The sequence below is a fragment of the Humulus lupulus genome, chromosome 8 (assembly GCF_963169125.1).
Source record: "Humulus lupulus chromosome 8, drHumLupu1.1, whole genome shotgun sequence".
Lineage (NCBI taxonomy): Eukaryota > Viridiplantae > Streptophyta > Magnoliopsida > Rosales > Cannabaceae > Humulus > Humulus lupulus.
Window position 1 is genome coordinate 46,231,141 of NC_084800.1, and position 18,678 is coordinate 46,249,818.

General features: G+C 30.8%; 1 protein-coding gene across 2 annotated transcripts; it reads right to left on the reverse strand.

Moving 5' to 3' along the window:
* Window positions 1-10,533: 10,533 nt before the first annotated feature.
* On the reverse strand, window positions 10,534-15,018 carry LOC133797065 (transcription factor bHLH68-like). 2 transcript variants are annotated; one of them, XM_062234841.1, is made up of 9 exons: window positions 14,185-15,014; window positions 13,456-13,897; window positions 12,798-12,875; window positions 12,408-12,473; window positions 11,984-12,049; window positions 11,752-11,808; window positions 11,546-11,590; window positions 11,185-11,232; window positions 10,534-11,041 (listed from the first exon to the last, which is right to left on the reverse strand). In XM_062234841.1, the coding sequence occupies exons 1-9, from the start codon at window positions 14,496-14,498 to the stop codon at window positions 10,895-10,897; spliced, it is 1,263 nt and encodes a 420-aa protein (XP_062090825.1). In that variant the 5' UTR covers window positions 14,499-15,014; the 3' UTR covers window positions 10,534-10,894. The 2 variants fall into 2 exon arrangements, with proteins under 2 accessions (XP_062090825.1, XP_062090827.1); XM_062234843.1 differs by lacking the exon at window positions 11,185-11,232 and having other exon boundaries at window positions 14,185-15,018.
* Window positions 15,019-18,678: the final 3,660 nt, after the last annotated feature.

Here is an 18,678-nt window from a genome sequence, read left to right on the forward strand (position 1 = left end):
GTGAACCGTATGTGAAGAAAGTGTGAATATATCTGAGTTATGTATTAAGCGCTTATTTAATTTACCTTTTCAGATGTCACTCCTCATGTTGCCTACTGAAAGGCAGTATCCAACAAAGGTTGCGTATAGGGGAGGGAGCATTATGAGTACAATAATAACGAAGTTCACGACATTTGACTTGTTGGAACGAGCGAAACAGTCACCATTCAAGCAGTTCTTCTTAGCTCCATCTCTACAATATTCTGGAGTTATTATTCACCAGTTATTGCTTAGGAGAGTTGTTGGTAGAGGAAAGAACGAATACTACTTGAATTTTAATATTTGTGGTCAGAATACAAGGTTTGGAATTAGTGAATTTGGTTTGATCACTGGATTGAATTGTGGAATTTCTCCGGATCAGGCAAAGTATAAAGAAATGACCAAGAGTAAAAGACTTCTCCAGACATACTTGAACAATAAAGAATGTTTGTCTTCTGAAGAGTTGGAAGATGGATTCAAAAGGTGCGATGTGAAAGAAGACGTATGGAAATTAGGTCTATGTTTTTTGGTAGACTCTCTTTTATTACCTAGTGAACCAAAGAAGAAATGCTTTATTGATGTCCTTTCCATGGTGGAAAATGAAGATGACTTCTTCAACTATCCTTGGGGGAGATTATCGTACGAGAAGACATTATTCGGCTTGACAAAAGATATGGAAAGGCTAAGGAATAAATACTTGAAGAATGTTGAGCAAAAGAGAAAAAGATCAGCACCTCCGTACACAATTTATGGTTATGCCATTGCTCTGCAATATTAAGCCTATGAAATTTTCACAAAGTTCTTTGCATTTGCTGATCAACAACCCCTTGCCTTTCCAATAATGCTTAGCTAGTCATCGCATAAAATGCTGAAAGAGAAAGATATTGAAGGTGTATTTAAGAAAAAAAAGTGTAAGTCGTTAAGATTTTATTTGAGTTTGTGATTTATAAGTAATGTTTATACCTTATTAATTTATTATTTTGTTGCAGAATCTTGTGAAGGCCACGCTCAATCCAAGACCCGAAGAGAAAGAATTTCATGACTCTATTATTCAAGGACCAGATGAACTACTCATGGGATGTGTTATTAGTTTTGTAGACGATGATGTGGAATTGGGGTTTGAAAGGGAAGAACGTGAGGAATCTCCCACAAAGCCCGATGTAGCAGATGGGCATCATCATGAGCAAGACCAGAAAGAGATACCAACTCCAATTAACACCCACCACAAAAAGTTGTTAGCTGATATTGACACTTTGAAAAGTAACCAACAAAGAATGGAGGAGAAGTTGGATTATCTAATTGAATCAGTGCTCTCGCAACGTAAAGGTAGTGATTCTGAGGATTCATTATCAGATGAGCATCTTGCTTCACCACACTGTACATTTATTATGGAGCACGTTGTTGGAGAAGATAGCCCTAGTTGTAAGGTGGTATCTCCTGAAGATATGGCTGGGGTGGAATTCAAGAGAATGAGGGTTCCAATGAAAAGAATTTTTGGTTCCGAGTTTACTGATCCAACTACGAAGAAAAAGAAAGCAAAGACAATAGTAACTGATCATTGTGAAATTAATCCCCTACAGCCATTAGAGCTGAGCATAAAATCCGAAAAACCGAAAAAACCGTGTACACCGACCTACCGAACACCGAAAAAACCAAAACCGTTTAAACCGAAAACCGAAAAAACTACCGACGGTGCAAACCGCCACTGTTCGGTCGGTTTGGAAATTTTGGGTGAACCGACCAAAAAAACCGAAACCGACCGAACACAATAAAATAATAATATAATATTATATAATTATTAATTATTAAAAATTAAAATTTTTAATAAAAAAAAAACTTAAGGCACTTGTAAATGTAATTATGTTCTATATATTTATGTTTTAAAAACATACAAAAATGGAATCTAACAATCCAAAATTTTTAATTTTTTAACTAAAACTTTCAAAAAAAAAAAACAAAAAAAAATAAAATCAATTCGGACCGGCCAAACCGCGGTCCAAAACGGTTGGTTTTTTTTTAAACTGGTTTGGTTCGGTCGGTTTTCGGATTGCACCAATCCGAACCGAAAACCGAATTCTGGATTTTTTTTTGTGAAAAAACCGCCCAAACCGACCGATGCTCACCCCTAACAGCCATATGACGAAAAGCAAATGAGACGTTTTAAGAAATGGGTAATTGGTTTAAAAAAGAATGATAAGCAATTGCAAGATCTTTGAATTTAATCTTCTCAAAATGGCGTAAAAACTCTCGCTTTCTATAAGCTTTCGCTGCAAGGAAGAATTCTTCATGGCAATGGTCAGTTTTGAACTTCGCACGGATATTCATGCTAACATGATGTATACAAGCACCGTGGTGTGCCTCGGGAAAATTTTTAGTCAAGGCACTTGCTATGCTAGTATGTCTATCAGACCCGAATACTAGATTCTCCACTTCACCAATCGCTTCCTTCAACCTCAGTAGAAAATACAACCATGAGTCATTATTCTCTGAGTCAACTACTGAAAATGCAATTGGATATATTTGCTTGTTAGCATCTTGTCCCATGGCACATAACTAAGTACCTCCAAACGAGTAGTCAAGAAGGTTCCATCTACACATATAACTGGGTGAATATATGTTTTAAACCCCATTATAGAAACACCTAAGGCCATGAAGCAATATTTGAACCTACCTTCATTGTCCATCTGCAAATGAGTAACAGTTCCAGGATTTTTTTGCTCCATCATGTATAGAAATGAGGGAAGTTTCTGAAATGATGATTCTGGTGTACCTCTTATGTAAGCCAATGCATGCTCTCGACACCTCCAAGCTTTAGCATAGCTCATATGATAAACTCATATCTTTTACAATTGACCTTGGCTTGTAATTAACATTATCACCCTCAAATTTTCTCCTTATGACATGTCCAAGGGGATGTCTGACGGTGATCTTTATGTCGAACATCTAATGAACATGTGTGTTCACCGAAAAATTTACGAACCTCAACCATATTGGAATTAACCAATTTTGTAGCCCTCAACCTCCATTTACACTTATCATCAACACATACTGTACACCATATATTTTTCGCAGACTTCTTTACTTTAAACTCAAAGTTTTTCTTTAATGCATAAAGATGGAGTTTCATCTTCAACTCTTGCTTGTTCTCAAATATTTGACCCTCTTTTATTTCCCACGAATTGATACTCGAAGAAGATGTTAGTAATTGAGTTGTTGAGGCTGAAGTAAAGCCTTTTTCCCCTTGATTCAACAAAAGTGGAGTACTCCATAGATTATCTTCACCAACCTGTCTTACTTTACGACCTCTATTATTTGAGGAATCATGGCTCTTCAATACTTCATTGGAGGTTGACTGTTGTAAATTATGCTTCACAAGTACATCATTGCAGGTAGGCCTATCAATATTTTCATTATCATCTGAGCTTAATGCATCATTATTATCATCATCACAACTATTTTCATTGCCATCTGCATCATTATTATCATCATCACAACTATCTTCATTGCCATCAATGCAAAAATCATCATTCACTTTGGTTTGAACTGGAGGAATAGTATACAACTCACGTGTTTTAGTAACCAAAGGATCATTACTTCTCTTCTTTATAGTAGACACACATAGGGGTGTCTGATAATTGATAGATGTTCCTATCTCATCAAGAAAAAAAGCAACATCATCATCATTACTAATCAAAGATGGAGGGATACCTTTACTTCCAAAATGATAGATTACATTTAAGTCAAGATCAATACGAGACTTGTCAGCTCCGATTAAAGTATACAATTGATCAACAAGACTATTATAAGTGATAGTCTTTGGCACCTTCATACCCTTGCTTTGTTTAGCACTAAATGACCAACCTTCGTTCAAAACTTGTTCCCACGATCCATTATATAACACCACAATATTTATATGTGTTTGACCTGTATAACATATGACAAAAGGTTCAAAATCCAAAGGTTATTAGGTAAAACTAGCCAAAAGAAATAAGAAATAAATGTGTGAAGCAAGCATGTGTGAAGCATGTGTGAACCAAGTGTGAAACGTGTGTGAACCCAGTGTGAATTATGTGTGAACCAAGTGTGAATCATATGTGAACCAAATGTGAATCATGTGTTAAGTACTCGTGAACCAAGTCTGAACCAAGTATGAATCATGTATGAACAAAGTGTGAATAATGTGTGAACAAAGTGTGAACGCATTGACCTAAATCGCGAAAATGTGAACCAAGTGTGAATAATGTGTGAACACAGTGACCTAAATCGCGAAAATCATTCGAAAATTCGTCATCTCAACATAAAATTATTTCTTTTCACAGATTTTTTAGTGTATAGTAGTTCCAAAATTCTATTTAAATTATTACACAAAACACCCATAACCTATAAATAAATAAAAACTTACTCATTATCAAATCAAATGTTCAAACTTCTTCAAGTTTGGGAGAATCTTCAATCTTCTTCAACTTGAGAGAGAAGAAAAAAAAATTATGATAGATTACATCATTTTCCAAAGTTTCGTGAGAAGAAAAATTGTGATGATTTCTCTTTAATGATGATTTGAGAGAGAGGGAGAAGGAAGAGTGTTTGTTCTCTTTATGAGAGAGAAGGAAAAGAGAGAAGGGGCTTAAGACGAAATGGGAAGGGAAAAAATGGGAGGAAGAAGCTTAATGTTAATAAGGGTAAGCTAGTCTTTTCACATGGGTATAAAGTTAAAAATATGAGAAACATTAATGTGGGATTAGAGTTAGTATTACCCTATAAAATAGGGTCATTTCATGGAGTTTCCCTTCCTATTTATTTCTCCATCTTTCTCTCTTGCTTGCGTAATTCTCCACTCCGGCCACCTAATTACCATTATCACCATATTGTATTCATATTGACCTTTGATTTTAAGCATTACGACTATAAAATTTATACTCAATACTATATACACTTCTCTTTACAAAAATGGGTTGAGAAATTATCTATTTATTGGAGTGCGAAGCTTGCTTGTCCAAAATTGGCACCTTCACTTCATGGATAACTTGTTTTGTGATGCTTTTTATTTTTTGATGGTCACTTTTGAATCCACCCAGAAATCTATTATGTTTAAATAAAAAAGATCAATATAAGCTTAAGGTATTATATATATTCTACAACAATGATGGTGATGGTTACGTCATCGAAGTGGAGGGTAATAGATTAAAAATCTTGTTGGTGTTGTAGATTCAGTGAGAATGACATTAGGTGGCCGGAGTGGAGAATTGACTATGGTGAGTCAATGATATTCAATCGCAAGCAAGAGAGAGAAAGATGGAAAAAAAATAAGAATACTAAAAGTCTGTTTGCAAAATTAACTTCTGTTAACAAATTTTTAATTCATTTTTCAATTAATTTTAATTTGCAATATGTCAAATTATTATTGGTGGGACAAGCTGGGACACACAAACAAATGGGGCACACAAATGGAGACAGCAGATCATTATTATTATTATTATTATTATTATTATTATTAATCTTAATCTTTTATGATATTAACGATAACAAAGTTTAAGGTGGCAGAAAGAAAAAAAAAAAAAGTAAAAAAGCGTCATACTATTTGCTAGTTTAATATACTCAAGTCATTTAAGCCAAAAAAAAAAAGAAAACAGGGTAAGTAAATGAAAACGATGTCGCTTTATCATGTAAGCACTAAGCAACAGAACTTGAAATTCCTTCATTTCCAACAAACTACAGCGACGATAGGATGACAAAATATATGTCGTTTTTCATCTTAATATTAGTATAAGAAGCTGTTAAGGAAAACAAGAGAAGAATGTTTTGTAAGAATTGTAGAAAAATCGAAATATTTTAAGTATGGGTGAGATTATTAGCACTCAATTTTTTCAATCTTCATTCCTCTTTATTATTTAATTATTACCAAATTTCTTATTTTAGTAAATTGATATAAATATCTTCATTAAATATTTTTACATATCAAGTAATTTAAAACATTTTAATTAATTTTTATAATATTATAATTTTACAAGTATAAAAATTTGTTATTGTAATTTTACAAATAATTTTAATTCTAATAAAATAAAACATAATTTTAAACTATTTATATTAGTTCTTATTTTCAGTTAAAAATATAATTAAAAATTGTAATTGGACTTTTTTTATTCTATAAAAAAATTAATTGAGAGTGTCAAAAAATCATTTTTGAGAATAAATATTTGTAGAAGTGGAAGTTATTACTAATTTACTAATAGGGGCAATTTTTTACTAAAAAAAGTTGTATAAATAAATTTAAAAAAAATTATGATAAATTTATTAAAAATTATAAGTAGAGGGAAAAAAACAAAAGGAATTTATATAGAAGCACCCCATACGTATTTGGCTAACTGTAATCTACATAAATATTTTACTTATAAAACTTCCTATATACTATGAAATAATCAAGTCAAAGATATCTCTGAATGAATGGGCCCTCCCCTTATTCAAGTCAGTCAAATGTAAGATCCACGTCTAACATTAAGGCCCAGAGAAATGCCCAACTTGAATTGAATGAGCACCCCACTAATTCTAGTCAGTCAAATGTAAGGTCCATGTCTAACATTAAGGCCCAATGAAATGCCCAACTTGAATTGAATGAGCCACCTACTAATTCTAGTCAGTCAAATGTAAGGTCCAAGTCTAACATTAAGGCCCAATGAAATGCCCAACTTGAATTGAATGAGCCACCCACTAATTCTAGTCAGTCAAATGTAAGGTCCAAGTCTAACATTAAGGCCCAATGAAATGCCCAACTTGAAGAGGAGAATGTGGAATGAAATGTAAAAATTAGAGAAATTTACAAAAATACTTAAGGTTTTAAAAAAAATTCTAAAAATACGGAATTTGTAAAAAATTATGACTGTTTTCCGTATTTTTGTAAAATTATATATTCTTCAAATTTTTTCGAAATTTATAGTGATAGGTGTAATTTTTCCTAAAAAAAATCAAGTAGTATACTATCATTTTAAGTCCCCCTCTTTCAATTGTATTTAGCCATATTTTGAAACTTTTTCTTTTTATACCTAATACTTTAGTTACTATTTCTATTATGTTATTTTTTCTGCTCAAATAGTCATAACACAGTGTATTTTAAGTGATATTTTGAGAAATGTGACTATAAAAATAGTTAATATTAAACTAAATATATTTAGTGACTATTTTTTATTAATTAATTTTAAAAGTGGGTATATATCAAGTTATCCCAACTTGAATTGAATGGGATGATGGACCTGTAATCTTGTCTGAAATTAGTTTTCAGTGATTATTTTTTAAGGAATATAAAACGCGTGCGTCTATGAAAAATACCTCTATCTATTTTTCTTCCAGTAATTTTTTTATTATGAAATTATGACTAAAAATACATTTTAGTCACTCATTTATCGTTTAGACAAATTATAAAATGAAGAATCATTCTTTACACATTCCTTCATAATTATTATTTTAAAATTTGATTCAAAATGAACTATATATATGAGTTTTGTTTTTCCTTTCTCTCTCAGAGTCAGACAAAAAATTAAAGGAAGACTAGACAATGTAAGAAAAGTTTCAACATTGGTGGATGCTGGCCTTTTTTTGAGAGAGATGTGGACTACTTTTTAAATATATATGCGGTGAAAGTAAAATTTTCAGAACGTTTTTTCAAGGGATTTTATGCTCATTTTGTTGAAAATATTATACAATACAATTTAACTATTAGAAGAGAGAGAGAGAGAGAGAGAGAGAGAGAGATACAAAAATCTTCTACCTCTGGGTCATAACTGCTAGCTTTTCGTTCCAGTACTAGCTAGTACTAGCTTGAAATTGCTGATATACGTGGATTACTTCCTTTGAATATTTAAGACCACATAAATTTATTCTAACCAACTATTCACTAAAAAAAGATTTAGTAACAAAAGTTGGATTAAATATTGAAAAGGATAATATCCGATGACCAAAAGAAGATATCAAGAGAAAGCAAAAAAAAAGCATCCAAGTCCAATAAAGTTGACAACCAATATTACTGCGCTAGCTTAACGATTCTGAATAAATATACAACCTATAATATATGAAAAAAATTAATAAAATAATACTGACCTGAAACAAATCACGATCAAAGAAACAATAATATACTGAAAATCTTATAATTGGTGCAATAGTATTGCGCATTCAACACAGCAAATAATCACTTGAGGTTTTAGGATAGTATTATTGGAGAATTTTGAATAATTCTATTTCCATAAAAAGATATGAAAAGAACTATATATGTATATTTAAATAGTATGTTTTCAATAATATGGACCAACATGCACATGACCAGTTTCCAATCTTTATATCATGTCAATTAGCAGTGTGATATTCCATGGTACCCTTAACATAGACACGTGTCACATCAATGAAGATGCATGGTTTAATTTATAAAATATAGGGCCACTTCATATTTTTATATTTATGTGCGCTAGGATATTTAACCTTGGTTTTATGTGACTTGTTACAATATACAAAATGTACTGATTATGCACGAATCTATATCTATATCTATATCTTGAAATGTCTGTCTATGCTTTTTGATATATAAACAAGTTAACCACTATTTATATCAACTTCTAAAATTTTGGATACATAATATTGCAACTCTATTTTTAATACATGATATGATGTATATAATTTATTTACATGATCTACCTCCCATAATTTTTTCTTAAAAAATAATATGTAGATAATTTAAGATATGAAAATCAGAATTTAAATAATTTATTGCACGCAACATGATATTTATAGGTGAGTGCGACGGATTGTTTGAATCCTTATTTTCATATTTTAAATTATATTCAGAATTTATTGAAAATTTGTAGAGAATCATTTGCAATTACATTATACATAAAAAAAAAAATAGAATTACAATTTATTCATGCATCAATCAAAAAAAATATCTTTAGATAGTGATTGCAAACAATCAGTACCCATAAAAAATGATTTATTTATGCATGTCTACACAAAAACATGAAAATAATGAAATAATAATAATAATAATAATAAATACATGTTGTTTTCTTACTTTCTTTGAAGAATGATCTTACCATCAAATGCAAACGCATGGTCCAATCAATATATTCTACAAAAGCTATAGTAGAACTTTTTGCCAAGAAAAAGAAAAAGGAACACATGAAAAAAGAAGTTACGGGCAGATGAATCTCAGAAACAATAATCTTTTTTGAGCCAAAGCGTGCAAACACCTTTGCTTGTTCATCAATACGACATCATAGTGGTCAAGTTAACCTTTTTTCTTTGTCCAGTACTACCGATCGATATTGTATTTTAGTTAATTAAAGATTATTATTATTATTTTGTATTGTCATGTCTAACCTATATTGACCACTTATATTTGATGTAACACTACATTCGAGTTCTGAATAACACATTATACATATATTAGAAACGGTATGTATAGGATATATTGAAAACTAAATAAATATATTAATATACGAAACTCTTGGCCAGAACTTGAGGAATTAATAAAAGTAATCCAGCTAAAACATTAATAATGGAGACCAGCATATATAAATTAAAGATGGCCAAGCATTTGGTAGGTTTTTAATTTAGGCTATTTGATTAGTGGGTCAAATTCGGCAGGTCATTATAAAAGGCAGCAGCCAGCCAATAATAAAAGCCAACTTAAATTGCAAGTTGCGAAAACCTAGTAATAAGCAATGCAATATATTTATTATTCTTCGATCAAACTAAATTCAATTCCCAAATAATTATTTAAAGTCCTATGTTCCTCATGCGTAAAAAGTTATAGCTCTACTTTGATTCTGATAGGACATATGGCCTAACCCCAAAAGAAATATCTGAAATCGAAACCACGTAAATCTAGAGAGCTAGCTCTAGCTAGGAATATAGTACACACACACACATCTATAGTACTTTTATTAGTAGAAAAAAGAAATTCGCTTCCATCGATCATATTAATGGACCGTACGAACTAATGTCGTTCGAATATATATAGTATTTGTAGTATTAATTCATAGGCCGTACCAACAATCTACACTTTTTTTTCTTCCTTTTTTTGATATCAAGTAGAAATAGTGTTAATTAGTGCGTGTGACAATTCGTAATTGGTATCAATTCCAAGATGACTTAAAAATAAAACTTATTATGATATATCTTGTGTGTAGTGCAGATACATATTTTCACGATGTGTCATCATTTAAATTCCTCATAATATATATCACAGAAAAAAATATTTAAGACACTATATTCATCAAATTATTCATTTGGACTAACCGACAATATATGAAATACATTTAACAGGAATATGTAATTCAAAATTTGAAAGCTAGGTGCATGTGCGATTTAAAATTTAGGTTATTATTATGCGTTAACTTTGTTTGCTTCACATTGATATACATATTATAATTGTTTGATAATATATAGATCGGTCTTGCTAATGCTAGCTTCTTCGACGAGTTCTGCTCACCCGAGTTAGATTTGTACGTAGTTAAGTAGTAGCGGTTGATGATATCTTAATGAAATGATAATTAGTACATTTCTAAAACTGCATGCATGCATGTACAATAACAGCAATATTGTACGTACGTACGTATAGAGTACGTAATTAAAGAAATATGACGACAGACAAATTTAATAAAAAGACTTAAAATGAGGGAGAGTTTTTTTCTTAAGGATGACTTGCAAATCCCCAATTAAAAACTACTAGCTAGCAGCTTAATAAGCAAACAACACAAACAGGGTTGAAGATTGTATAGCATCATGAGCAATCAGCCTTAGATTTTTTAGCAGAGTGACTGCTCATGATGTTATATCGTTCTCCAACAAAACTCTCTTTGTGCTGCCGCGCCATTAGACCAACTTAATTCTTTGTTTACCGGAAACCTCCACCGCCTCCGCCGCCAAGAGCCGGGGCCCAATAATCTGCTCCGTTGTCACTCCCAACTTGCAGTGTGCATGAAACAGGCACCAAACACAGCCCCCTACTCTTCAGATCTTTCTTTGGCTCCTCGAGAGAATCCTGTAAAGGGTGACATATATAAATATAATTAACCCCCCCAAAAAAAAACTTATTAAAGTTGCAATTGTATAAACATATACACAAACCCTAGAAAAAAGAAAAACAAATATTAATTTATCATGTGATTATAAAATTTTACAAACCTGTTGATCAGGAGCCCCTTTCCTTTTCATGCAATTATCATTCAATAGCTGTAAATTTAATAACAATGTTACAAAGCACATTAGCATATGTGTTGTGCATTTTTCTTTTATTTAGAACTTATTATTTTCTTTATATATATTATTTTGTATGATCTTTAGAGATTGTAGAATCCTGCTTAAAGCTGCTAGCAATGCCCTATATAATTAAACAACTTGCTTATTTGTTTAATTAAGATGGAAACTAGTCAGCTCTAAACACTTTTTGAAATAGCATACACATATACATAACATATATATTAGTTCATAAAACACCTCTTTACTCTTTAGGGAAGCATATTAATGGATCCAATAAAAAGCATACCTGACCAGGGTCTTCAGGGAACATGCAATTCCTCTCCCCATGAACCTAACACACCAAAATTAAGCAATCATTCATTAATTAATGCCCAATAATTAACCATAATAGTGTTTTTTTTCTTAATTTAGAGAGAGAGAGAGGGAGAGAGAGAGAAAGTGAGAGAGATTCTTTGCTTTGGGAAGAGAGAATTAATAAATAAGATTTCTTACAGACTGTTGTTGTCGCATGTTTCCAGATCCACTGCCCAAGTAAGGTAAGCTGAGAGCCTGAAATATTAATATTGGAAAAGAAAATGGAGAAATTTACAATAAGTTAAAAAGGAATATATTGTGAGAGAATTATAATTGGAAATTGTTTATCAGATTGTGCCATCACAGTAAGCTCATAAGCATAGTTGTTAGTGAGAAAAAATAAAAAGAAAAGGGAATTAACAAACATCACCTCAATTTGACTCTGAAGGAATCTGATGTACCCAATAGCTTCTAACAAGACAGAGGCTGTGTCAGTCTGCAAAAAGAGCAGGAAACGAAAATAAAAATTAGAAAAAATAAAGTCACAAAACACCAAAGTCACATTTATATGTCTCTTTAATGCCTAAAGGGAAAACCCACAAAACCTTTAAGATTTTAATTTTTCTTTTTTCTTTAAAATAAAAGTTGAAATTAAAAAAATAACAAAAAGTTAAATTTGAAATCATTAAAGAAATGTGGAATCTTTGTTAAATGTGAAAAGAAGTTCCTTTAATACATATATAGGTTATTACTAGCACATACAAGAGTAAAGTAGTTGTAAGTTTCAATATTATGCTCCATTCTTTTTAAACTTGTAAATCTAATCTACAAGCAGGCTTTCCAAAATTTGTTACCTTTCCAAATGGGGAAACTAACTGGTGAAGAGCAGTAATTCTGTCACCTAATTTCTCCTTCCTCACCTATAAATAATGTCATGAAGATATGAAATAAGAGGTGTGGAAATATCAGAGATTAATTTCATGTACGATGTGGATGTATATTCATTCATACATCTAAAGAGATAGCTAGCTAAAAAGAATTATTCCAATTGAAAAATGGACAAACCATGAAAGACAACACAATTTCCCCAACACATGTAAGTATGTTACATATCATGTTTTGCAGGCGCGTGGGCGCGTGTCAGAGAGAAACGAAAGGTAAAGAATGAAAATTAAGAGAATCAATCAATTGGGGTTTGGGAAAGATGAGGGCTTTTCAATTGGTTTCTGTTCAACATTAATTACCTTGAAAGTTGTTTGGGTTGAAGAAGGTTGAACCCTAGCTTTCTTGAGTGGCGCTCCTTCAGTTGCAGTGCTGTTACACTTTTGAGAAGAAGAAAAATAATTATGAGAATTTTCTTTGTTCATCAAAAAAAAAATAATTATGAGAATAGATTCTTAGTTTTGTTCTAGATATTTTTTGGCTAGAAAAGGGTAAAAAAGATGGAGATTGAAGCTATCTCTATATAGTATTTATATAATGATCATTTTTCAAATGTATATATTTTCAGAGACATATATATTAATTAATAAGGTGCTAGAAACAGCTTTATAATTCAATCCCACTACTGAAAAAGCTAATGTGTGTGTACATATATTATACAAAAAGTGGTAATATAATTACTATATAACTAAGTTAATTTTCACTTAAAATATAGGCCTCTAATCTAGTTAGTTGACTTCAAAACCCGATCATATTTATATTTACATGAACTCAAAAGCTTTTTTCTCACTCAGAAAGCTTCATTAGCTATACTAGTGTCCTTGAAAAAGTAATCAAGTTCTAGAAACCCTAGAGAATGATTAGCAAAACAAAAAAGATAAATTAAATATGCATATATATATAGATATAGATATAATGTTGAAAATATGCATAAGTTAAAAGCTTCTATAATTAAATTACCTCAGAGGACCGATCCTGAAGTAGTGGCGGCGGATGGGTAGTGGTGGTGGTGGTGCGGTGATCAGGTTTGATGTTAGAGAAGTCCAACATGTTACTACTGAAACTTGTGACACAGGATGATTTGGGAGAGGAATTACTATTACTTGCTGCCATTATTAATTGGTGCTGATGATGTGGAGATAACCAAGGACTACCAAGTTTCGCCGGTTCATACTCTTGGTTTCCATGTCCGTACACATAGGCTGCTGTATTTTCTTGCTTCACATCTACCACCGAAGCATTAGAAGCCTGAGTTGTGTTACTCAGCATCTGATGAGGATGAGGATGAGTATGATGATGATGATTGTGTTGATTATCATGATCTTCCCAATTCTCCAACTTCTTCACTTGAAAGTGGTTCATCATATTAATAGCCTTTTCTTCTTCACCAACCAATCCTCCCCTATTAAATTTCGTTTACAAAATTAATAAAAATCGTATATACACACACACACACAGATATATATATATATATATAAAAACAAGAAAAAAATTATCTATATACACACACATATATATAAATAAAACACAATAGATCACGCATACACACAATGAAAATCGATTTACGAAATATGATAATTAAAAATGAAAAAGATCATATTCATATAAATCAAATAACTTATGTATGTGTGTCTGTTTCATGCTGGGGAAAAAAAAAGAGAAATAAATTAAGAGAAGGAAGAGATTTACAGGAGGAGTTGGCTCCAAGACTCGGGAAGCTGGTCCTGGTTATTATCATGCCAAGAAGGCATATTAGGAAGCTCAAGATGAGAAGAATTAGCAGAAGAATTAGATGAAGAGGAATTAGAAGTGGTGGTGGTAGTGGTGGTAGTTGTAGTAGCAGTATTAGTGGGAATAAATTGTGGGTACAAGAAGCTAGGAGAAGGCAGCACTACTGGCTGAGTTGGTGGCCTCATGGTGTTGTAGTTCCACCAGTTAGGGTTTCCGGCCGCCATCATTTGTTGCACCGGCGAGCTTTGTTGCAAGACACCAGCTCTATTCATAATATTCCCTTTAAATTCAATTTAGCCTTCTCCAACTCTCTCAACTGATGATACTGTCAAACAACTTGAAAATGATTTACACAAACTACTGGTACTGGTACTAGTACTGTTAATACTACTATATGGCTTAGCTTATTAGCTCCTTTTCTTTAACTTTTCTTTCTCTTTCTTTTTCTCTTCTGTTTATCTCCACTTTCCCTTTCTTTTCTTTCTTTCTTTTTCTTTTTTCTCTTGGCTTTGTAGTTCTTAACAAAACAACTCTTTGTAGAACCTTTGAGAGGTCTTCTTACACTGGATTAAGTAGTAAGAGAAGTGGGGTGGGGGTGAAAGAAAAAATTTTAAATAAAAAAAGAAAAAATAGGTCCTGTTTTTGAGAGAATTTTTGAATTAATCATGGAGTTTTGAGAACCTTTGTCTCTTTGGGTTTCCTTTCTCTTTCTCTTTCTCTCTCTTTCTTTCTTTCATTTCTTTATTGGTTTTGCTTTTGTTGTTCTTTTTTTTTTCTCTCTCTCTCTCTCTCCCTCCTTTTTATTTCTTTCTTTCTTTCTTTCTTTTTTCCCTTGCTTTTTTTCTCTCTGATAAACTTTTACTTTATCTCAAAGTGGGACAGAAAAGGTGTAGCAGTTCCCATTAATTAAGAAAACAAAAATTATATATGGGTCTTGCTAGAATGACAGCTGAGTGTACGAAATTCTTCTTATATTCAAGGCATCTGTCTTGGTATGATGACGTTAAGTAACTCCCCTTACATGTAACAAATGGCATAATTAATCTTTCGAACTACAAAATGTGTATACACATATATATGTGGATTTGGAAAATAATATCATTTTTCTATGAAACCAAAACAACATAGGAATATTTTTTGGATTAATTAAACTTCTGCCCTGTTATAAATAACTCAAAATAATTCATAAAATTGATTATTGTGCTCTATTCAGCTAAAAAGGAAACATACCCAAATAATAAGTGCTACAACTACTATAGTTTAATTAGAAATCTTTATTTTCACTCTATGAAATTATCATATACGTTTCTAGATTGCTATTCCAATCAAATTAATGTGCTAATAAATATATAATGGTGTGAAATTATGCTAATTTAGCCGTATATATATATATATAATATAGCAATACATATTTGATATTGTTACTACTTTTGAGATGAGGGCAAAGAAGTGCATATTTTGGTCATCATATCATTCATCATGCATCGTCAACATTGTTTTGCTTTAAAGGGAAGTCTTAGTAAAAATGAATTAATGAAAAGAAATTATGGAATGAACAAAAAAAATATATACATATATATATATATTCAATAGTTACAAGAACACATATATATTGAAGATTATAATATTACTTATATGATGAAGCCTGTTTAGTGATTATATTTTCTATTATTTATGATGGATAGGATTTTATATATTTATTCATTTTAATAATGGGAGAGTCTTGGTTATAATCTTGGGATAGCGATCACCAACTTATTATTTATTATAACTATATATATAATTGAAAATCAATTATAAAGAAATAAAATTCCAAAAATAATTTTCAAAATTAGAAAATGATCATTTCCATTTTTATTAGTTGACAACATATAGAAGGGAATGGAATCTAATTTAAAGTATAAACAAAATTGAATCATAACCAACCGTCTTTCATGTTCATAGATATAAATATGCATATCCGATCAAATCAACACCACAAAAGGAGTCGATATTAATAATTAAGATAAATTATAAAAAAGTGGTAAGATGAAATTCACTCTCACTATATTTTTCATATTTAATTTTTATTTATTAATGTAGTACTACTCAAGGCATTACTAACTAGCTGATCCCCATCTCTCTCAACTTTCAATTCTTGTAAATTAATTAATACACCATAGAATATAAGTATTGACAAACCATCTCTCTCAATGTGTATTTTACGTACATCTTGTAATGATCTAGTCCTTTCACCATCGTTGACACTTCCGTGCACATAAGTATTATCTCTTGATACATGAATAAGTAAGTAATTATATAATTTAATTATTTTTTAAATATACATCATATAATAAATCCATTATACTCTCAATATATTCACAAGAATAAAGAATAATTAATATTGATAGTACTAAAAACTTAATCAATTATAATTATTGAAAAGAAGCTCTCGCCGTATATGGTACGAATCTAATGCATATAGGAAGGGACGGGGCGTCTCTCTCATATTTTTTCTTCAAAAAAGTCTTTAAGATTAAAAGGTTATTAATTAACGTGTTAAGAAAAAGTTTATTCAAGACCCTAAAATCAAAAATTATAAAATAAGTCCCCTCATAATCAATCATGCTAGCCCTGCAATGGTGATAATATATTATATTTGTTATAATGACGATAACCATAGTCATCAAGCTGATATTAATGTGTTTTTTTTCTACTTACTTTTGGATTGTAATAAGATTACAGATTTAGCCAATATATACTACTTTATATAAAATTGGCTTATCCCATGTTTTAGCTAATTACATACATTGGCCGTATCTGCTTGTATGTTTTGCTGTAACGATTATTCAAATTTATGTATGATCTAAACTAATTAATATAATTCTAATATCATACAGAATTCAATTAATTAATAAACATGTGGTTATTGTCAGAGTGGATTGCCCGTGAAATTACAGGTTAAATTTTACTAAATTTCAGATTGAGAGATATGACCGACACATTTCACTTTTCGAGGGGTCAAAATCTAGGGTTTGGAGATCCCTAACCTCAGGTCTTTAAGAGAATGATTACAAGTTCCTAGAAGTTAAAATTAATTACTACTATTTCATTTATTAATTAACCATTTAATTACATCTCCATATATAAATGTTGGGGCCGCCCCCTACCTCTATCTTTTATATATAATATTATCTAACACTTTGAGTATTTCAAATTAATTGTATGGTTTGAGAAAAAATAGCACCAGAAATTCAAAGTAGGAGAAAAAAAAAGAGTAGTTTAGATTTGTATATAATTTAATATTAATTAAATGTAGGTCCACCTACCGGCTGCTTAATTATTACAAATAAAAACAATGTAAATGTAACAAAATGTAATAATTGGCTCACTCTCTCGACCACGGGAAAGGGAAAGGGAAAGGGAAAGATTAAAGCCATACCAGTAAACTCAATATACAGCAAAGACAAAAATTATTTTGTTTTCTTCTGCCGTCACACACTTTCCATAATATTATATTACAGAAAGAATATTTAGCTAGCTATACATAAGAATTCAGAAACTAATAAATTATATTAAAGGAGAAATTTAGATCATTTTTATTTGATAATTACAAAAATAAATAGAATCATGCAATTACACACACAAGAATTTTGTTAAAAATTTATTGATTTATTATATATAAATAAAGAGAAATTCTATGGTGCACCATATCCTCAATTCAATACATGTGGGTTATACGAAAGTGTACAATGTATTTATTACTTAGACATTATACAAAATGTTAATAAATTTTGAATAATTTACTTTATACAAATAACATAATTCAAACAGTATAATGTTGCATTCTGTATATTTTTTTATATGTAAAATAAATTGTTTGAATCATGTTTTCAATATAGTAAATTCTTTATAATTTTCTAAAAAATTTACTTGATATTCTAATTAAATACCAATACAATTTACAACTATCATGTAAAACAAATTAGAATTCATATACTGAAAAAAAAAAAAAAAGTGCTTCCTTTTTAATAGGTGCATGCACCGCATAAATATCTTATATATTTTAATATAGTCAATCATCCTAATATTGTAACCAAAATGTATATTAATTATAAATATATAATTTTCAAGTAATACATATGTTATATATTGTATTAAAATATTTTTCTTATCGTCGTATAATACCTGAAGGGTCAAAATTTACTTTTTTCCCCCAAATTACGGCCTTAAGTTGTACTTTGTATATAGAGATATTTTTGCCTCCTAATTACAAATTTGGTCTCTTCCTCACGTCACGTTTCATGCTGACGTGGCGACCATTTTATAAAATTTATTTTCTATTATTTTTTGTAAATTATATTAAGTAATAATATTTGGGATACATACATGAGAGTTTGACAAATGTGATTCTATGGGACAGGAAACTATATATGGATCTGATTCGAGAGGGAGCGGATGGACTGTGGAGAG